General features: G+C 41.3%; 2 protein-coding genes across 2 annotated transcripts in view; one reads left to right on the top strand and one right to left on the bottom strand.

Moving 5' to 3' along the window:
- Positions 1–23,716, bottom strand: part of nrxn3a (neurexin 3a) — a 245,946-nt gene that overhangs the window by 50,949 nt on the left and 171,281 nt on the right. The window contains 4 exon segments of the mRNA XM_031280323.2: positions 718–889; positions 3,223–3,404; positions 11,663–11,782; positions 19,004–19,177. Of these exon segments, the coding sequence (XP_031136183.1) occupies positions 718–889; positions 3,223–3,404; positions 11,663–11,782; positions 19,004–19,177 (648 nt within the window).
- The window catches only part of LOC116036728 (uncharacterized protein C14orf93-like), a 260,214-nt gene continuing 242,661 nt past the window's right edge, over positions 6,164–23,716 (top strand). The window contains exon 1 of the mRNA XM_031280328.2: positions 6,164–6,301. Coding sequence (XP_031136188.1) covers positions 6,275–6,301 — 27 coding nt within the window. The 5' untranslated portion in view covers positions 6,164–6,274. The remainder of the gene's footprint in view (positions 6,302–23,716) is intronic.

The following is a 23,716-nucleotide window of genomic DNA, read 5'->3' on the forward strand; positions in this document are numbered from 1 at the left end:
AGGACTAACTGTATCTGTAGATGTGTGGATGGCTACCTTAGTGACTGGGTCAGTAAGCCTATCATTAATGTTTTGACATTTTGACATTTTTTTGACACGTTTTGACATTTAAATATTTCGATAACAACTTAACAATAAATTAATTAACAATAAATTGGTGTCCCCCCTGCAGTAACTCTGAGGACCCCTAGGGGTCCTGGACCCCCTATTGAAGAGCTCTGCGTTAGACAGTTAATTTAATGCAAATTGAGTGGGATTGGTGTACTGTAGGAAAAAGCTGAGTAAATGCCTGAGAAGTGCTGGACATTGGCTGTATGGACAGGGTTTTTTTGTGGGTGTTTTACTCCTTCAATCTTTTACTGCACTGACAGATATACTCCATCATGTGTTCACTCAAAGTATTTTAAAGCACTGTTTAAATGCTTAAAAGCACTAGTTAGACACAAGGTGAAAACAAAAGCAGGACTTGAACAGATAAATTAATAATGTTACTCTTCTGTTGGAAGCAGATGCTGCCCAGTGACCTTCTCAACTGTTTCATAATGACGTGATCCTATTACCTTTTTTACCCATATTGTTATACTTTTAGTAGCAGGTTTTCATTGTTAACTGATACTGTCAGATTTGCAACAATTATGATTGCCAGCATATGTGTACAGTAAAGATGTAAAATAAAGATTATTAGTTTCAGATTAGATTGATTAATAGATGTTGTACCTGTTGGAAAGTGTTCATTGATCGCCCAGTTATCCACCTGCAGTGTAGCATTGCCACCATTTCTTGTGAAGCGAACAACATGATACTTCCCATCATTCACTGGGGTACTGCTCTCCTGCACACTGATATCCACTGTGCCAATGTTAAATGTCACTCCAATTTTGCCTTGTTCCTGAAATGATAAAACAAAATTATTAATTTATTCAATCAAACTTACATTTTAACTTGTCAGCCAAACACACTTGCTACAGTCCTTTGTATTCACTTGCCGTGGTTGAAGCATCTGCAGTGTATTATGGCTGTATTATTGAACTATGATCACTGTGTGGATATCAAAAGTTTTTACATCACACATCATTATTGTGACTATAATTGTCACTGTTCATCACACCCCCAACCGGCACTGTCACACACCACCTACCAAGAGCCTGTGTCTGTCCGAGGTTTCTCTCTAAAAGGAAGTTTTCCTCACCACTCAAGGTTTCTGCCTAAAAGGGAGTTTTTCCTCGCCACTGTCACACTAAATGCTTGCTCTTGGGGGAATTACTGGAATTGTTGGGTCTTTGTAAATTATAGCATGTGGTCTAGGGGTGGAATCTAGCTCACCCAGTAAGAGCGTTTGCCCCATGTTGGCTGAATCCTGCAGGGGTTCGAATCCGACCTGCTGCCCTTTGCTGTGTGTCATCCCCCATCTCTCTCCCCCTTTCGTGTCTATCCACTGTCACTACTTAATAAAGGGAAAACCCCCAAAAAAATAATCTTTAAAAAAAAAAAGAAATAGTAGGTCTAGACCTATCTGTAGAGATAACTCTTGTAATGATTTGATACTATAAATAAAATTGAATTGAATTATCATGGTAGATGCCAGTAAAAGCATTAAAATATGAGGGTGGTACGGCTGCTCTGCTGAGCTGGACTGTAATGTAACCGTAAGGTAATTAATAGTGCTGTCAAACGATTAAAATATTTAATCGCGATTAATCGCATTAATGACATAGTTAACTCGCAATTAATCACACATTTTTATCTATTCTAAATGTCCCTATTCAATCCAATAATGTCCAATTATTTTTTCTCATTTTAATGCTCTTATCAACATGGAAAAGTGGATCGGCTTGCTTTGTGCTTTTGTCGCCTGGCTTTGACGAGGGGGTGGAGAATTCGCATCAGCTGTGTGCTTGGCCATCAAGTGATATTTCAGACTGGACGTGCTGCGATGATAGCTCAGTTCACAACGACAAAACACACAGAACACTTTGGTTTTGTCAATGGAACCATTTGGCAACTTTTTAAAAGTAAACTTTCCATTCAGAATCTTATTGGCATCCATTTCGGCGTCTCGTGCTCGCCGTCCACTCAAAACGTAACGTTAGCCTACTACTCTTTGGCCGGCTCGCAAGCCCAAACAAGTGTGTGCGGCATGCCTGTTGTTTTGTTTCCGGTCTAGCTAGATCTGGTGTGGTGTTGTAGTTTTTCTAACGTTACTAGTTGTTGCAACAGCATGTGAAAAAACTACAAAGTTTGCTATGCCAAAAAGAACGTTAATCTCGCGATAAAAAAATTGATGGCGTTAAAATGGATTTGCGTTAACGCCATTAGTAACGCGTTTAACTGACAGCACTCGTAATTAATAAAAATACATTTGTCACAATATTGATTACTTAAAAAAGAAAAAAAAAATCTTTGTAATGCTTATAATTGTATTATGAAGAGCTGTTAGTGAGTCACCAAAACAAATATGTAGTAATACTGTAACTTTCTTTTCACATTCTCTTTCTTATATTTAAAATAATGTGTAAAGATATTTGTATGCCGCGGAGAGTAGCATTGCCGCGGAGAGCGCTACAGCTGAAGTTACGACAGACCCCTGTTAACTGCCTACCTTTCTCACTCATGGTACTAACTTTGAAACACAACAATGAATCTAAGGTATCTTAAGTTACAACTATTTTGTTTTGAAAAGGAAGCAATGTTAAAGTTGTTGGTATGTGTACATATTTGATTTAAGTTTATTTTACTTCATATTCTCCTTCATATAGCGTTATTATTATATAGTAATCAAAGCCTTTAGTAAACATGATGACATTGAAATTTTTTTTTTATTTTCATATATATATATATATTCTATGTACTCCTGACAGTAGAATAAGCCATTATAAGCCAAATAAAGGCCCAGTCACGCAAAAGAAAATAAATACCATGATAAAACGTGAAACCACCAGAATCCTAAAAAATACCATGATACAAATTCCCAGCACTATGGGAAAGGTCACAAGGCTTCTGTGTATTATTCTATGCTTATGCAGATCCTGGAGGATGGAGTCTGGTCAGCCCTCAAGAAGACATGGGGAAGGGATCTGAATATTACACTAGATGATGAGGAGTGGGAACTAAGGAAAAGCTGAGACATTACCAACATAAATGAGAAAAACTGTGTGTGTGTGTGTGTGTGTGTGTGTGTGTGTGTGTGTGTGTGTGTGTGTGTGTGTGTGTGTGTGAACTTACTATGTGCAGCATAAGATAGTCCCCCAGACCTGGTGCACTGTCAATCCTGACCAGGATGCCATCTTTCAGGGAGGTGCTGAAGCCAACAGTCAGCCTGTCCGTCCTGGTGCTCGGTCTCTCATTGGCTGGCCACTTGAATCTAATAAGGCCTCCTCCTTTGCCAAAGATGTACGTCGTCCCAGCTGAACAGAGCAGGAGGAGGACATATGAATAATACGCTTAACTCTGAACTGATGTCATGTAGTGGTAAGGTGCTGTATAGGGCTGCACAATATCGTTCCAGAATCGACATTGCGATGTGTGGATGTGCAACGGTCATTTCCCAGGACGTGCAAAGTTACACCTTTTTTGCTGATTGATACAAAATGAAAAATAACAGCTTTAAAAGTACGTATGACAGTACCTAGTGACATACCGTAATTCCTCAAATAAAAAAACAATTAAATGCCGGCCCTCTGATAGTGGCCGGTGCGTGGTTAACACAGACAAATAAATAAAGGGAAAAATAGTGTGGCTAAGTGCCTTTCATATAATATTAAGTAAAAATAAAATTCAAGTTCATCGTAATGTACAATTCTACCGATTTAACTTAACAGATCCAACAATATATTCATGCTTTTTGTTTTTCTGGATTATGGTACTCATGTAAAATATTATTGTCCTACCGGTATTTTAGTCAATGCGGCTGTATGTGTTACTCAGCCAAGTGTAGTTTGTAGTAATATACAGGTGCCAATAGATAGCAGTAGCTACATTGGATGTAACATGGGTCAAATGAGACACAAATGAGTGCTAGTGACGGACCTTTCAACAACTTGTTGAAAACGAACTTGAGGAGCATGGCACCGAGACAAAAATTTGATTTAAAATTTAAACAAAGCATTTTAAAGTATGCAGAGGAAAACTCGGGTGAAAAAGCTGCGAGACATTTCGACATTGACCCCAGGAGAATCCGATACTGGAAGAAACAGAAGGATGATCTGACAAGATTAGCCGACAAGAGCAGAGCAAGGCTAGCTGGAGCCCTTCTGGCTATTGTTGTATATGGTGCTATTATATGGGGCAGTGGCGGCCTAAAGGTTAAAGAAGCTAGCTTGGGACTGGGAGGTTGTAGGTTCAATCCCCACACCAACAAGATAAAATGTTGGTGGGGAAAGTGTCCCTCCCTCATTACCACCAATGAGGTGCCCTTGAGCAAGGCCCTTAACCCCAACCGCTCCAGTGGAGCTGCTCAGTGGCCAGTGAATCAGACTGTGGTTGTACTGGGCAGCTTCCAGGTATGAATGTGTGAATGTGACAGGTCGTCATTGCAAATGAGAATTTGTTCTCAATCGACTTACCTGCATAAATAAATATGTTTTTGCAAATGTTTCTTAAAAAATGAATGATCTCTGTCCACTGGAGCGCTATGACTTTTAATTTAAAACAGTTTATTTAAAACAATTATACTTATCAAACAGATGGAATTAGAAATAAAGGCCTGCCTCTAACAAAAAGCCTGCTCCAAAAATAAAAGCCTGTTACCTTCTGCAGTTCAGGTAAATAAAGGCCCCAGTTTTTATTTGAGGAATTACGGTAGTTCTATGGTTTCACAATAAGCCTCTATAACTTCAGTACTTTTCAGATGGTTCGTTAAACACAGCATATAAAATAATATACATTTTAATTGCAAAATTAGTTTTGTTCTGTTCTCATTACTTCACAGTGTGAAGCTGGTTGGCTCCAGTGTCTTCTTTAAAGCATTTTGAAAGGGGAAAGCAGAAAATATTTAAAATGTGCATTACATGCAAACAACATCACAGTCTCTTAGAGCTCAACCACTGTGCATAGTGGCATGACTATAGCGACCTTTCTTTGGTCTTGCTCATCCAAGATTGTCTGGTGGAAAGGAGACAGAGGCACCACTGTACAGTTTTCCAAGATAAGTCTTTCTGCTGACACCATAACACTGTGCTTCACATAAAGCATATCAGCTTTGTCATTGCATGACAAAGTCCCAACCATTTGTTTTCTTAAAATACTGGCAAATGTGGCTCGGGAAAGGGAAGTTTGGGGTCCCCTGCTGGAGCTGTTACCCCCCCGACCCGATACCGGATAAGCGGACGAAGATGGATGGATGGACTGGCAAATTCAGCACCATATTCACATGTCCATGGCATATGAAGCTGTTGGCGCTGCTGAAATGGCCTTATAATCTGGACTTCAATTGTGCTATTGTTATTAAACTTTCCCAGTATTCCATTAAAACATACTGTAATTCACCTCCACACCAGTCTGTGCGCTGTTCGCGCCCTGCTGGTTAATCTGCTATCCTCTTTGTCTTTCTCTATCACTCTGCCCCTACCCCTGCCTTCACTGCTTTGATTTGAAAAATAGCGGATGGAGATGAGTCCTCAAGCTCAAAAGTATTTCAGGCCAACTGGTAAAAGAGTTGTCTATACACTCTGTCAAATTTCACTTGCTTATCACGCACCTAAAAAGGAAACACGCAGGAGTTGTTCAAGATGTACGGAGCGCTTTTTTTTCTCCTCCATGTCACCTCCGGGGCTCCGTAAAGATGCGCCCACAGAAAAGGAAAAGACAACGTAAGTATATGATTATTAATGAAACAGCAAGCTAGTCTGTACTGTTTATTAACTCTTGAGAAGTACAATGACTGTATTTGGATGTTAAACAAGCTACTTAGACTTTGGTAGTAATGTCTTAAACTCCACCATGCACGCAAGTGTAAACGCGAGCAGCATAGCTGCGTGCCTGGCTGCCTGCTTTCAGCGCGATTCATTATTAGGCAGAGCTAAGCCCGTGTCAAGTTGCTTTATAAAATTGTATTTTTTTGGTCTTGTAATTTACAGGAAACAGTACGCCGTCTTCACAACTCGGAGACAAATTGTAGGCGCTACGAACCGGAGTAAGGGTAAGATTTAAAGAATATGCTTTCATTCTGCTGTATAAAGAAATACATACCGTACATTTTGTTTTCACAAACTAACCTCGCCTCATAACGAGGCCGTGACCTATTTGCTCGGAGCTATGTCTGCAAGTCCAGATTTACATGATGCTGACAATGACGGCATTGTGTGTAAGTAACTTTTCCTGTTTTCTCAGTCCTTGTTTAATTTTACTGTGACTTATGTTTTTTTTTATTCATACCACTCTCATTTAATTGTTTTCCAGCTGCCTGTAATTACGAGACAGTAAGCAGGAGCTTCAGGTAGAAACAACCAGATCTTATATCGCAGGCGGAAGCTGTGAAGAGTTCAGCTCGGAGTCCAGCGAGAAGAAAGAGGGTAAGACTTATTAGATTAGATCCGTTTTGGTCAATGTGACTATTTTTCAGGTGCATTAATAGATGTGTTGTGTCCATACGCAGTGCATCGCAGTGATTGTCTTTTTTGTTGTGTAGGCTGTGTTTGTTGTGTGTTAATAAAGCTCTTTTTTTGAATAAACATCACATTCCTGGCAAATTTTCATTTCCTCAATAAATTCATGTCCTTGATGGTAATATAGTGTAGTCCATAGCATAACAATGACATGAATATACAACATAGTAGCATATGTATATATAAACTTTGCACAAAAAGTAAGGAAATTTGTGTTTGGTAGATTATTTCTCTGTGGTAACAATGCTTTTTGGCAATAAATCTTATGGCAATAAACCATTGGAAAGCCTGTTTAGTTCCCTTTCAAATGGTGCCCCATTTGTAAGGAACATGCATTTGTGGGATGAGCAGCAGCGCTGAGTATGTGGGTTGCACCCATGAAAAATTTGCCAAATCTTCTCTGCCATTGCCCTTCACCGTCAGGCCCGTTTGCGCTGGTGTCGGCAACACGTGCACTGGAACCTGAACATGTGGAGGAACGTTATGTTCAGTGATGAGTCCAGATTCTGCCTACGGCAGATGGATCATAGGGTCAAAGTGTGGAGAAGACGCGGAGAACGCTATGTTGATTGCTGCACCGATAGAGTAACACCTTTTGGTGGAGGCAGTGTGATGGTGTGGGGCGGCATCTCCCTCACTGGAAAAACAAGGCTTGTCATCATTGGAGGCAATCTCAATGCAGAGAGATATAGAGATGAGATTCTGCAACCAGTGGCAATCCCATATCTCCACAGTCTGGGACCGAACTCTATCCTCCAAGATGATAACGCTCACCCCCACAGGTCAGGTTTATCAGAGACTACCTCCAGAATGTGGGGGTGGAGAGGATGGAATGGCCTGCCAGCTGTCCTGACCTCAACCCCATTGAACACTTGTGGGATCAGCTTGGGCGTGCTGTTCGTGCCAGAGTGACCAACACAACCACGTTGGCTGACTAGCGACAAATGCTGGTTGAAGAATGGGATGCCATCCCACAGCAGTGTGTGACCAGGCTGGTGACCAGCATGAGGAGGAGGTGCCAGGCCGCTGTGGCTGTGTATGGTTCTTCCACACGCTACTGAGGCTCCTGTTTGTGAAATGAATAAATTGTTAAATTGCCAGTATGTCTTGTTTCTTCAAACTTCAATCATCCAATCCACCAAACACTAAACGAGTCAATAGCAGAATAAGCTGTTTGGCAAAGGAAAGAAAGGTTCGGAACCGAAGGCTAGTGAGGCTGTATCCCACCTGTGCCCCGCGTCTTGTGGAGAATTATCTTGGGCAGAGACCCTCATCCGATGTGCATACCCTGCATCGGCGTTCAGGCAGCGCTGGCTGACCCTCAGCCATGCATTCACTGTGTGTCAATGCCAGAAAAGATGCTGGAAAGGCGATTGAGAGTGGCGTTGGCCCACAGTGATGACCCATGTCGGGAGCTGTGGCCTCTCCCCATAAGCAGAGACCTTCTCTCCCAAGCATGCGGGGGGTTCTACCACCCCCATCCAGACCGCATAGTGCTCTGGGCTTGGCCCATGAGGGGTGGAACCTGAATGCATACGGGTGTAAAGGTTTGCAGGCCCTCCAGGACCTGGGAGCTCAAGGGGAATGGTCACTTCATGTGCCCTTTTCAGGGGTGTCAGTGCAGGAAATTTGTGTGGCGGCAAGTTGGGCTACGCCTCACACTTTGGTGAGGTTTTACAGGCTGGATTTGTCTGGCCCATCCTTGGCACTAGCTGTGCTGGAGGCAAATGCGCCAGGGTCAGTGTGACTATTGGCTCGATATGATTTATGGATTCGGGAGATTCATGCAATCCGGGAGTGGTCTACATCTCCCATAGTGAAACACTGAATGACGTTACAAAAAGAACTTTGGGTCCTAACGTAATCCCCGGTTCTTTGATAAGAGTGAGGTGTTTCATTTCACTCAACTTTTACCACCTTGCAGAGATATGGAAAGAAACCGGTCTAGAATGATCTGTAAGGAGCTGACCAAAGACCAATGGTTGACCAACGCACACTGTACCACTGAACTAAACTCCCAGCAAATTCTGAACAGGCAAAAAAAATAAGGAGGGGTTTACATCAAGAGTCATACACAAAAAACAGTTGCAATGACAAATAAACATAAGCAAAACTAAAAACAGTTGCAATTTAAAGAGCGGAGATTAAACATCAAATGTTTAAAAACAGTAGCTGATGGGAGTACCTCTAACCTCAGAGTTTGTTGCAGCGATCCATGAGCGTTCCATGTGCTAGGGGCATCGAAGAAAAAGACCCTTTTACCAAGATCAGAGCACGCGCAAGGAACCCTAAGAGTGAGATGTGTTGAGAAGTGTTGGATCTGGTTTCCCGAGGTGTCCCAACTGTAATGCACTTCTCTGTTTACTTTTCGGCGCAATACTACTAACCGGAGCAAAGTAAAATTCCGTCGCTGCTGAGAAACTAGTCCCTCAAAATGTAATGCAATCATTGAGATGCAAGAGTAGTTAGTTAGTCAAGAGTACAATAGAATTCTTCTTTGCCAGCAGTCAAAACACAAGATGGCACCAAACAACTGGATGGGTATTTGGCTTGTTCAGTAGATCACATGGACTCATTCAATTTTTTCCCAGCAGTGTGCAAGCTTTCCGTGAAGCTGAACACTCAGAGGAGTTAAAGGTAGAGACCTGCCTCAGCAGCCTGTGAAAGACTATTTAGCATCGCAGGTCTTGTCTTCAGTCCAAGAACAGCAAGACTGGCAATTCTGGCAACTTTGATTTTTTTTTTTTAGGATGAACGGACACCTTTTTTAGTTTTAACTAATGACTTGTTACCAGCTGCTGGACGTAGGTGGTGTGCTGCCAGGTAGGTAATCACATACAGGAAGGCCATAGTGCAGCTGGATACTTTACAAATTAAAACAAATTTCAAAATAAAACCAGGTTTATAGTGATTTTGACTGTCTTGACTTCTCAGCTGTGTCTACAGCGAGACACTCGATCAGGCACAGGAGAGAGAGACTGACGGACAGACACACACACACACACACACACACACACACACATACTCACGAGGAGAGAGAGCGCGAGAGAGAGAGACGTTCTGTAGAGTGGAGAGGAGAAAGATCGCTTCAAAATATTTTGAGTTTATGGAGAGAGATCAGGCTGAGAAGAAAGCATATTAAAGACCATGTTAACACCAAGCTCTACAGCTTGCGAGAAAAACAACAACTGAATTATTAGTTGTTTTTTTTAGGCAAAGCATCCCATTCTAAGAAATAATCAATTTCCAATATAACCAATAACCAACTTTCACTGTCAAAAATCATCATCACATCTAGAAATTTTATTCTTTTTCCTTTTTTTGGAAAGTTGGTTGGTCTGGAATTGGCCAGACAAACAGAATGATTCTTGGTTATGTCAACACACATGAGAAATAATCAGAGGACATCCTCTGCTATAAAAACGAGTTCCTTCAGGGCCCGGTCTAAATCTCTGGGGTGGCTGTTGATACCAACACAACAGTTTTATCAAAGCAAAATTAAGCACCACCAAGACGGCTCCTCAGCAGAAATACACAGCAAGGCCTGTCACATTAACATGAAGTATGCTCTTCAGAAATGATTAGCCTCTCTAATCTCAGGAACTATCCAGTGTGATGCATGGCACCCATCCCCCCGCCATTTACTCTTTAGTTCTTGCTGTCTTGCTTTTTTTTAACCTCTTGAACTTGATTTATGCAAGGCAGAACAGTGAGGTGCGAAGCCTACACAAACAAAGACCAAGGCAGACGGGCAAGGTGAAGGTCAACAAACACATTATCCTCCAATTATCAACAGTGTATTAACACAGAGGCAAACCAGGTCCCATCATCCTCTCTTATCTCCACCACCCAGGGAAGGAATAAAAAGCTAAAAATATAAAAAATATAAAATTATGTTAAGCTTTATCTCCTGCCCCTTTTCAAACTGCTCTCACTCTGAGACCCATCCCATCATCAGGCCAGAATTAAAGTTGGGGCTGCTGTGCATAAAGACTATAGACTTTATAAAATATGGACATAGTCTCCCTGAATATAGCTGAGAGTGGGTGGCTGCCATCCTGGCAGTGCCTGATGTTGCATAACTCCCAGCTAATCTAAAAATGGGCAGGAGGTGGGGCATAGATGGAGCTGAGGCGGAACTGGTTTTTGGCACTTCCACATTGATTGATGAATAGTCTTGGCGCTTGTCTCTGTCACACAAATGTTCATACCTGGATTGAATTCCAGCAAAGGTCATATTTGATGATATACACTTGCAGAGATGTCTAGAGTATGTTTTTTGAATGTATATTTTAATAGATTGGTACCAGCTAGAACAAACCTGGTGCCGTTCCTAATTAACTGTGTTCTGCTGTGGTTTCTGTCACACTTTATTTCACGGTCAATAAATAAGATGTAATAAGACATATTGTATCAAATTAGACCTAATTTCTAAACTAGAAATAATGTGGTCTTTACTGGACAGTAAACAAATAGTTATACCCTATTTAGACACCATACACCTAAATTATGCTGTAATTAGTACATTAATAAAATGTAATAAACCTTACTTTGAATCAAATTAGACAAAAAATAATTTTCTGTCTAATAATGTGGTCCTTATTAGACAGAAAACGTCTGAGAATGGTTATACCGTAATTACAGTAGACACCATACACCTAAATGATTATGTAATCAGAAACTAGGGATGCACCGATACCACTTTTTTTAAGACTAAGTAAAAATACTTACATTTGGGTTCTTACCAATACCAAGAACCTATACGAGTACTTAATAATCCCTCAAGGGTCCGAGGATGTTTTCACACACACAGACCTGCTCTGATATTTAACGTTCCAACAAATCCCTTTTCCCCTGGTGCTGAAAACATCCCAAAGGTGACACTGACATCTGAAATATATTGTGATGTAGGGGTTTTAGCTGCTAGCTAATGTTAGCTTGCTGTTCGCTAACTGGTCAGCTAAACAAATCTTTTAGCTTTTAGTGGGTGTGATTTTGTCCACTCTCTGTCATACATGTGTGACATTAGATATTTAATTAATAGGGAGATCAGTACTCACGGTCATTGCACTGTGTACCAGTGTAGGAGGTCATGGAACAGTCACAGGTGTAATTCTCCCACTGCTGGATACAAATCCCCATGTTGGCACAGGAGTCCTCCTGACAGGTGGTGCTGGGACCTGTGGAAATCCAGCCACACACACACACACACACACACACACACACACAAACACACACACACACACACACACACACACACACTGGAGGCTTAATCATAGTCAGTACATGACTAAACTGAACCAGAGACGGTTTAGAACCGAGACGAGTAACTTCATGTTTCTGTGCCATGTGGGGTCCGCCACTGCCACGCCTCTTTAAGAGACTGGCAACAGGTGCTGAGTGGATCAATTCCAATGGGAGAAGTGAACAGATTATGAGCGAACCCATACTCACCAAAGTAAATATCTAATGTTAGCAAAAGAAAATATTAATGAATTATACAAATATACCTTTTCATCCATCCATACAATGTCACTACATTTTCAAACAAGGCTATGCCCATTTAGGAGACAGGAAGTGTGTACTGTTTCATACCATTAGTTAGAGAGAATCTTTGACTGAACCCAGAGCCTTCTTTAAAGGGACACTATTTTGGTTTAGAACTCTGATTGCACTAGTTTCACCCACACCCACCACCTCTTGACTGTACGACGACATGGTAGCGCCATTGTAAGTACCAAATTAAATCAAAGTAAGGAGCTGTGGGACGGGGTGGAATATTCCATAAAATGTTGGTTTTCATTTACATAGGGTGGCAGTAGCTCGGTCCATCGGGACTTAGCTTGGGAACCCGCAGGTTGCTGGTTCAGGTCCCTGCACACACCACCTGTAGAGGTGCCAGTTAACCTCCTGGGTACTGCTCAGGTTCCTTTGAGCAAGGCACAGAACCCCCAACTGCTGTATGAGGCAGCCCCCTCGCTCTGTCATATTTTCATGCATGTCTACAGGTCCTGTGTGTGTGTGTGTGTGTGTGTGTGTGTGTGTGTGTGTGTGTTAAAGCTTAGATCGGGCCCAAAAAATCAAGCCCGACCCTACCCGTGCACGTTGTGTCCGAGCCCGGCCTGACACATTAACTGTAATTATGAGCCCGAGCCCGAGCCCGAGCCCGATTTAAACCCGACAATTTTTTAATACGTGGGCCGTTATAACTGACGTACAACTACAATTCCTTTTACCTGTGGGTAACAGATCAAGGCAGCAACATAATAAAAGCCCTGTAACCATATAGGAGACTTTCTTGTCTCGATCACCTAATTAATACTGTCCTTCGCCACGGTCTGCATGCCAACGCACTGGCCGACAACGTGCCGGATATAGGATCATATCTGCTGCTAAAGGACTCGTGCGATATCTGAAACAATCTGGCCTGGTTGCGCAATTATCGAAGACAGTGCTACAGATGGGGGAGACACGATGTAGCACAGTTTACCTCCCACTCAAGTCAGTGCAGGACATATACCCAGAGCTACGGGAGAAGCTGGAGAGGCATAGCTTTCTCCCCACCCAATTAGGCTAATAAAGTAATGATTAAAAAAGGCCTGGCCCGGCCCGGCTCGGCTCGAGGATAGTGGCGGGACATATCGGCCCGACCCGGCCCGCGGCTCGGGCAAAGAATCTAAACTCTAGTGTGTGTGTCCACAGAACGATTACAGCTTGTTTTTTTCAATCCTCCCAAAACACAATTTCTCCCTCATTGCTACTGGGATGCATAAAAACAAGTCCATGCATTCGTTACTTCGAGGCTGGACTATTGTATTTCCTTATTGTCAGGTTGATCAAACAAGTCCCTTAAGCCTCTCTAGTTGATCCAGAATGCTTCAGCGCGTGTACTGACAAGAACTAGAAAAAGAGATAAAATTTCCTCAGTATTAACTTTAAAACAAACTTTATTCTTAATAGTCACATACAATTGACAGTACAATGTAGTGTAATCCCAGCCTGCATTTAACCCATTCTTTTTCTTTTTTGGGCTTTTCCGCCTTTAATTTTTGACAGGACAGCTACCTAGCTGATGACAGTGAAAGGGGAGAGAGAGGGGGAAGACATGAAGGAAATTGTCAAAGGTCAGATTCGAACCCTGGACCTCTGCGTCGAGGCATAAATCTCTCAGTATATGTGCACCTTCTCTACCACTAATCCAACTCAGCCACCATTTAACCCATTCTTAATATTAGTAGCAGTGGACAACTACACATACAGCATCCGGGGAGCAACTTGGGGTTCAGTGTCTTGCTGAAGGACACTTTGACTTTGTGAGCCATATGCCCCCCCCCTCTCCCAACTTCTCTGCATTGGCTTCCTGTAAAATCCAGGATTTAATTTAAAATCCTTCCTCTGACCTACAAAGCTCTTAATGGTCAGGCACCATCACATCTTAAAGAGCTCATAGTACACTATTGCCCCACCAGAGCACTGCGCTCCCAGAATGTAGGATTACTTGTGGTTCCGAGAGTCTCCAAATGTAGAATGGGAGCCAGGGCCTTTAGCTAACTAGTCTGGGTTTGGGAGGCAGACATCGTCTCCACATTTACACATCAACCCGATGGCTGACCGTCGGCAGAAAAGACAGTCGGACTGATCAGTCAGCTCCCCGAGGTAAAAAAAGTGCCTCGGAACACACCGAAGCGACGCCGACTTGAGCGTACGTTGTGCGCGTGCGCGAGACGTAATACGTCTCCATAACAGCAGGCGGCCCAAACCTTATTGTCGCCCAAAAAATGAAAACCGGAAATGACTGAACATCTCTCTAGACCTAGTAAACACAGAGCACGCTGTCATCAGTCATTGTTTTCATCAGAGAGTGTTGATAGTAGTCAAGAAGGATCGTTGTTGTCATTACTCACTGAACGGAAGAAAATACGATGGCTATTAATAAGAAGATACTGGCGTGGTCAGCTCCGGTTTTCTCGTGCACTGATTCGCTAGTCAAGGACTAGCACTCCACCAATCAGATTGGTCATTGAGTCCGACTGCCCACTGGCCAATTCAACAAGTCAAATCGGCCAAAATGAACGCCGACGGCTCCACCGACTGACGACAGCACAGAACACACCGAACAGACTCGAGTCACCGACCTCGCCAGACTGTCCGACGGCTGATAATCGAGTTGGTGTGTCAGCGCCTTTAAACTCTCCTCTTTGATAACGCTTATAGTTAGGGCTGGCTCAGGTTTGCCTTGGACCAGCTCTTAGTTTTTCTGCTATAGTTTTAGACTGCCAGGGGACTTCTTATTACCTTGGACTGTGGTGGCACCTGGATCATGGATGCAGCTGCTGTAGTGGTCCTGCTCGACGCCCTGCTACGCCCTGCACTGCTGCTACTTTTAATAATAGTAATAGTTACATTATCTTTAGTGAAGACAGTTCTTAAGCAATCAGAAAAAAAACACTGTAAATGTTATTTGTAATGTATTAAATGATAATAATGAAGGCCATAATATATTGTGGCCGAAATATGTTGTTAAAACAAAGTAGTTCTGCATGTTGCTGCAACAAATGCAGAACAACAAATGTTGTTGACTTTTTCCCTTCTCCGTGCACCTTGGAAGTAAGTGAAGTTGTGTCGTAAATCCCATCTGTGGCTCTATAATTGTGATTATGAGATATATTTGCTTTAATGTACATTAATCTTCACAACAGCATGTGGACTGTCAGTCTGTGAGCGCTCATCTATCTACCAGCTCAGTGTGTTGAGTGGAGACTTACCTGGTAATCTGATGCAAGCTGCTCTGTTAAAGGAGCTGTTCAGGTGAATTGATGAGTTGGAGGAGGGAATGGACTTTTGGAACTAACAGTGACCTTTAATGCAGGAATATCCTGCAGTTGATCTGCTTATCTGGTTCAGGATTTAATGTATGATGTACCTACAATGAAAAACCTATTCATGTTACTGTTCTGTTACAGTAAATGTCTGCCACAGACAAGGCAGTATCACCATCTAGTGACAATACAATGTATTGTCGACTCAATACTCATTGATTGGCTTTTATAAGGGCTCACTGGCTTAATAAACACAAATCGATTTTATGTGATGAAGGCTTGTAATGAAAAGCAGGCGTTACATGGCATCATAGCTTAAATGACTAATCAACTGATCATGATACATCAGCAAAAAAAAAAAAAGAAATCACACAAGCACATACAAATGAGACAGAATGCCATAGACAAGACCAACAAACTGTGATTGATGAGATTTTATTTGGAAAAATAAATAAGTCAAGCATAACTTTCTCTCAGTACATACAGTACAGTTAAAAACAGTGTTATCAAACCCCATTCAGATTGTCACAGCAAGAGGAACCAACAGTTACAATGTTGTTAACTAACACATGTATTTGTCTAATGGGGCTCTGTTAGTTGATGTTAAAAGCAACAACATATAGTACACTCAATTTCCAGCTGAATGATATGGCAGGAATCAGAGAAAACAGCTCTACAGAAAATGATTTCCATGCAACAGGTTGTGGAAGTCCAGAATCTTAAGAAGATGACAAAAACAAAGAATGCACGACTTGCACAGGAAGATGGAAACATTTTGTCCATTGTGACATATGCTAGCTCCTGCAAAATGTTTCAACAGCCCATTTTGATGTAGCTACAAAATATGCATGACGGTTGGACATCAACACGAAAAACAAATTAAACACTGATACACACAAACTGTATGGACTGGAATTGGGGCATGGCTTCATATCAATTTCCAATGTAACTGTACTTCCACATTCATAGACCTTTTGTGACGCTACAAGTTTGTTATAGGATTTACATTGGGTTTTATTTTTCCTCCCCTTTAAGTGGCCGTTTGCTAAACCCCTATCCCAAACAATGATTGTCCAATCATTGCTTAGCAACCATAACTAAGCGCTGCTTAGTTAGCGTCAGAGATATATAAACAGAGATGTGAGATGTGTCTCTGCCGCAGCCATCTGACTGTTCTGACCATAAAGACTCAGAGAAAAAATATTATATATATATATATATATATATATATATATATATATGTATATTATACAATAATTGTGCTGCTTTTGGAGGATGTTTTCATGTGATAGAAATGCCAAACTTAACAAAATGGAATAACATTTCACAGGTGAGAAAAGTGTTTTACAATATTTTAGGCCTACCAACGTGTTGAATTTAATATCACAAGATGTAACGTTAATCCTTCTTTTTAATATAAAGTTAAGGTACTGTACTGATATTGAATCAAGCTAATTCTAGATTGTGTCAGCTAAAGTTTATTTTGCCATGTGTGTGTTATTGAACTGCAGTTCCTCAAGTCAATCCCCATAGACATTTAAAAAATCCAAAATTCTCAGCAGAAATAAACATGTTTAAAGCCCGGTTTGGATCTCTAAGTGTTTAAACTATATTAAGGCTCAAGCCTACAGTTACTATCTATAAGGTATTTTGGTATGAAACCCTGCATTTTTAATTTTTAAAATACCCTGTATCATAAATACATGTCTGGCATTTGTAGCAAAGCAAACCACTTGAAAGTAGGTAAATAATTCAGCCTGAAATGTTAATTTTATTGTGGATAGATCTCCTGCCTTGATAGACATGCATTAGGAGGCATGCACTTGTCCATCCCAAAATGGTGGCCGCATCGTTGTATTGGTCCAATGGATAGCAGCGGCCAATGAGGAATCTACGGATATATCTATGACCTAGAGTAGTCAACGAGAGTCACTTCCAAGGCTAAAAGTTAAGGCTTTAGGTAAGGCGTTCCAGTATGTGTAAGTGTGACCCATAGTGTATATCAACCTTTTAAGTCTATTTTTAATGGAAGGCCAATAAAACAAATAACATCTTATAGATTTCATGTTTAGAACATTAAAATAAATTAAAATGTGCCATAATACAGTTTGTTTGTGTTAACACGCTTCATTTTTACACGTTAACACAACAAAACTTTTGAGTGCCTGTAGTTAATTTGCAGTTCATAATGATGATGCGCTGTTAGCCCATTCAATATCAATTAACAGTCATATCCTAATCTGTGTCTTCTTGTCCTGTTACCAGTCCTACCACTAGACATCACTATGCACATTCACATGTCTGTGCCATCAATGAATCAGGATAAGTGACCAGCAAGTATGAGCACCATGTATAATGCTGTTTGCCTGATCTTTTATTTTATTTATAAAGATCTTTTTTTGGATAGGACAGCGATATGAAAGGGTAGAGAGAGAGGAGAAGACACGCAGGAAACCGTCACAGGTCAAACTCGAACCCGGACCTTCTGCATCGAGGAATAACCCTCTACATATGTGCGCCCACTCTACCAACTGAGCTAACATGGAATTCGTTAAACATGGAATTTGGGGAAGTTTACCTGAGACAACTTTGCCAAACTCATAGGTAGGTCCTCATCCTCAAAGCCTTTTATCATGTAAAGTGAAACATATTGCCTGACAATACTCAACACATAAAAGTAACTTATCATGTATTTCTACTGTAAACATTCAAGATTATTTGTCACATTTTCATGAATGGTGTTGTGTTACAAAGAAGCAGTGTTTCTTAAAATACTGCACTTTATTACAGGACGAACAAGCTACCCTGTAATACAAGATCAGTCCTATAATCTCATCTCATCATGCATCATTAACTGGTATTATGCAGATGTTATTGCCTGGGACCAATTAGCATTAGCATGAAGTGTTTTTTGCATCATTACATGGCACTGAGTTAACATGACATAAACATAGCCATCAAATGCATATTTCTGATACTGACAATACTTAATGCAGTGCTGGAATGGAAAGCTTGACAAGCATAGTAACAATAACTAAGGGGTGCGAGGCTTACTGAAGGGTCAATTAAATATGTAATAGTATTTTAAATGTTTGAGAAACTGGAGATTTGAACTTGAAAATATTTGTATCTTCAATAGGGGGACCCTGCAGAAAATATTTGGGAACCACTGTCTTATATGATATTATTGCCTAAGACCTAAATATTAACAAAATTCAGAAATAAAACCTTGAAACTTTACAAAAATAAGAGCTAAAAATGGAGCACCTGGCAGCATTTTCTGTCACTGCACTGGCAACAACTGCTCTGATGGTGATTGCAACAGCACTGGAAGTGGGCGACCAATGTGGCCGATAACATGTGGTGTTGTACGTAGGTGTAGGACACTTTTGGCCTGACTCTAGCAGTGGGTAAGTGAGGCAACAAGTACAGTTAATATAATGAATGGGCTTCCATATGGATGCAGGGCTGTGGAGCTACTGTTTGCATTGAGCAGGAAGAAAGGGCTGCTTGAGTTGGAATTGGAGTTGAATTGTGTGTTGTAGTAGTCTAAATCAGGCTCGGATTTGAGGGACGGTGTACCTTCACATCCACGCTCAATCTGCCCGCTGCGAAACAAAGCGTCATTGAGGAGATCTGGCAGGCGACCGTTGAGGTCTACCGACGCCAAACAGCCCTGGTAGCCCTCTCTAGAAGCCACCAGTTTAGGCAGGCTGCCATACATGCCTGGACCCAGTCCTGCGATGAACAGATCACCTGGGATGTAGAAAACAAAGGTAGGTAGGTAGGTAGGTAGGTAGATAGATAGATCGATAGATCGATAGATAGATAGATAGATAGATAGATAGATAGATAGATAGATAGATAGATAGATAGATAGATAGATTTGACAAGATTTAAGATTTACAACATACATGACAGGCTGATCACAATGACAGACTCCATACAAGATATTTAACAACTGTTGTAGCCTTAGGGCTTATTTCCATTGTGGTCCTCTATTGCAGAACAAGATGGCAGATTAAATATGAAAGTGTCAAGAAAGTTGTAAAAATTACCGCAATATTTCACCAGATATTAAAAAAACATGCAAAGTTGAATATCTTCACTGACAACAATGCTAAAGCCAGTATTTTCTCCTTTGAAATTTCCATTCCATGACAGAATGTTTGTATTTGTTTTGGCCTGTGTGTTGCTGTCAACTGCGCATTTTGACACCCAGGTTGCCAGACATAAAACGCAAACACACAAAAAATGGGCTGCAGCAATAGTAGTAGTAACCAAACAAACTGTATAAGATAGATTCATTCTACACGACCTAGAAAAAACTTGGGATCTTTCTGAACAGTTGCATAAACAGAGACGTGGTAAAACGCAGGTAAATATTGGTGATGTATTTAAAAAATGGAGACAGCTTACAGCCCAAAAGGATGTTAAGTTGGCTAATTTCCTCCCAAACAGGTAAGCATTAAGCTTCATTAATTTATATCACGGTTAATGTAGTAGGTATGGTCATTTTCATTAATTTCTACATTCATGTGCTCACATTAAATTATGTAGAGTACTCAAATTAGTTACTCACAAAACAAAATTGAGACACAGCCGGTGAAGTGATCCCAACTTGTGCTAACGCCGCCATGCTAACATGCAGTGGCGGTGTGTTCATTAGGGTGATATGGGAAAAAGGAAGGAAGGGATTTTTTTATAACCAATTCTATCACGGCAACAGTCGTTATCAGTGTTCTAATCTAGACATCTGATCTGCCACTAAATGTCCAATTAGGCTAAAGTCATGCTTCAAATGGCCCCGCCCCTTTTGGGGCAATTTCAGTCAGGTTGAAAATCGCCCCAGAAGTCTCTCATAGACTTATGTAGAATCAATTTTTTTCAAATATCAGAGCTTTCAATACAATCTGTATGGGTTCTGGAAGGGCTTGCACTTACGGGCTTTTGTCATACGTAACGTAACCATGAACGAAGAAGAAGAAGAGCGGGTAGCAGCGTCAATCAATTCACGTACTACTGTCAAGATGGCTAGCGTTCAGTGCAACTCGAGTGTCTCTTCGAAAGAAGTTCCTTTTAGTCGGCGAACAAATCAAGATAATTTGGCAACGAAACAATTAGGACCTCCCAGACCAAATTTAATCATTCAACAGGTTTCAGGAAACCGAGGAATTCCAAAAATTGGTATGAACGAAAAACCTGGCTAGCAGGCTGTGACGTAGTCAATGCAGTGTTCTGCTACCCCTGCCTACTCTTTCACCATGAAGGTGGCACGGCAGACAGCACCGCTTGGACAGCGACTGGTGTAACAGACATGCACCATCTTTCAGTGGTTCAAGTGTGAAGAGTGTTTGAGTTAGCTTTGCAAGGCAAAGATGAAACTGAGGGCTCCACCAACCATGGTATTTTTCTTGGACTGGTCAACTTTGTGGCACATTTAGATGAGGTGTTTGATGAGCATTTTAAAAATGCTAAAGTTTTCAAGGGCACATCAAAGACAATTCAAAACGAGCTACTGGAGTGTATGCTAGCGGTCCTGAGGGAACATACTGTGGAGGAGGTGAAGTCGGCGAACTTCGTAGCCATCCAAGCTGACGAAACCACGGACGTTTCTACACAGACACAGCTGGTGCTTGTGCTGAGGTACATCAATAGCAACCATAAAGTGCAGGAACGCTGTTTTAAGCTTCTTCCCATCTCGGAATCAACCTCAATCTCAATCGCCAGTGTGCTTTTGGTCTTTTTGCCGACGACGAGAAAGTCAAACTTGATGGAGCCAATGTGATGAGGGGAAGGCTGGTGTGCAGCAAAAGGTGCGTGAGCATTTCAAGAATGCCCATTATGTGCATTGCTATGCGCATCAGCTGAATTTGATCATGAAGCTACTTCTCGCATCAAAAGAGTGAATATTTTCTTTTCCGATCTGAGCGGAATTGCAACTTTTTTTTCCCGGTCACCCAAACGGACCAGCATTCTTGACCAGACTGTTGCACGAAGACTGCCCAGAGCTCCATCCACATGGTGGAACTTCAACAGCAGAGTCGTGAACACTGTCTAGGAGAATCGAGACGACCTCATACAATGTTTTGAGGCCATCAGGACGGGTTCATTGGGTTCATTTGACCAGCCCACCATGAGAGAGGCATCTGGCTACGTGAGGATGGTACATGATGAAGATTTCATTTTTTTTCCTGTGGCTTTTTCACAAAATCATGCCCCATGTCGATAGTCTGTACCAGAAGCTCCAGAAGAAGGACATCAATGCTGTCTTCATCAAACGTGCCCTCGACAGCTTCACAAGCAGTGTGCAGGCCATAAGGTAAGATTAAACAATATCATTTGACCGTTCTCAAAGCAGAACTTTGTCATTTGAACATGTATGCATGCAAGGAGACTGAAAAGAGACCTTTGAGAGAAGAGAAGAAGCTGAGGCTGTCTGAAGAGGTCTGTGACACCACCCTGGGTCACACCAAAGCAAGGTTCTCTTTCACTGGCCACCTTGTGAGTGCTACCTTACTGCAAGCAGATATGTTTGAAAGATATTGCCATTCATTTCCTGATGAGGCTCTGAATGCCTCTGTGAACGCATACCCCATGCTGAACAAGGCAAAGCTCAAGACAGAACTCTCTCTGATCTATGAGAATCCTAAATTCAAGGGCTGCTGTGGTGCACTGGCACTGTACCAGGTTCTCATGAGCTACAACCTCCAGGAGACATTCTCTGAGACTATGACTCTGTTGAACATCCTTATAACTACTCCCATGACAACAGCTGAAGCTGAGAGATGTTTCTCAACTTTGACACAAGTTAAGACATTCCTGCGAAATTCAATGGGCCAGGAACGTCTGAATGCACTGGCCATGCTTTCCATGGAGAGGGAACTAGTCCTCAACATGCCTGATTTCAATGAGAAAGTCTTGACCGCTTTGCTGCATTGAAAGAGAGGAGAGCACAGTTTCAGTACAAGTAATGTAACCTCGCTCTCTCTGTCCCTCTCTCTCTCTCTCTCTCTCTCTCTCTCTCTCTCTCTCTCTCTCTCTCTCTGTCTCTTTAACACACACACACACACACACACACACACACACACACACACACACCCCAAATCAGTTCACAGTTGATGTTGTTTTAAATAGTTATTTTTCATTCATTCAAAAAAAAGTTTAAAGAAAAATCTGTTCATGTTCATTTTGACAAATCTATACATTTGGCCAGAATATGGTTGTTCATATTTACAAAGCCATTCAAATAGCTGTGTTTACCTTTCTAGAAATTATTTTCAAATGCTGTTTTCAAGCAAAATGTCTATCACTGTTCATGTTCATTTTCACAAATATATACAATAGGGCAGAATATGGAAGTCTATACAAATTGCTAATTACCAATAACTTGCATCAATGTTTTCAGTAGCCTCTATCAAAAGCTCCTGCACGCTTGTTGTGAATTAGGCTCTGGTGCACATATTTCCAATTTAACCATGAAGCCTTTTTGAAGTAAGTAATTAATGTGTACACTAGGTCAAGCCTCACTTGTTCATTCACTTATTTGGGACGTTACTTTGCTTTTATTAAGTAGCACTTTGGTGATAGCCTACATTCCAGAAATTGTAGTTCTAAAGATCCACTTCTCTCAACAATGTGTCTACTTGTTATTGCCATGCTGTTACTATTTATTGTTTAAAGTGTGCACTTCCCTTTACTCTAAAAGATTATTAGGCTGCACTACCTTTGAAATGTTGTAAATGTGGTAAAAGCTCTTTCTGATCCTGCAATCTGAACAAATACCAATATGCTGTATTTTCAGCTGATATTTAATTTGTTTATGGAAATGCAGGTTGTTTATGCAGTGTTGAGGAATGTGAAAGACACCCTTGATTATTTGTACTGTGATAACTTATTTTGCTTTTGTAAGCAAGTTATTGACCTCCGTCTTTATGTTGTTGCTGGACATATCTTTTTAAAAATGTTTCCTGTTTTTTGGATTAATGTAAGTAATGAATAAGTGGAATAATTAATTGTGGAGCCATGTCATTTTTGCTTATAAAGGCTCCTGGATGCTAATTTCTTATATAGCTTTCCACCTGTAACTTATGTAGCTAGAGGGGAAATCTTTCTGTTTCTTAATGTATCCATCGAATGGGTCACCTTAATCATTATCAGAAAAAACATTTCAGGAGCCTGCTAACATGTAACTGCTAACGTTCCCAGAGGACCAGGGAAGCTGGCCATAGCTGTTTACCACCACAGTGACGAACAGAAACCACAACTTTGACTTCCTCAAAATGGAAACATGCT

Source organism: Sander lucioperca, chromosome 18, assembly GCF_008315115.2.
Source record: "Sander lucioperca isolate FBNREF2018 chromosome 18, SLUC_FBN_1.2, whole genome shotgun sequence".
Taxonomy (NCBI): domain Eukaryota; kingdom Metazoa; phylum Chordata; class Actinopteri; order Perciformes; family Percidae; genus Sander; species Sander lucioperca.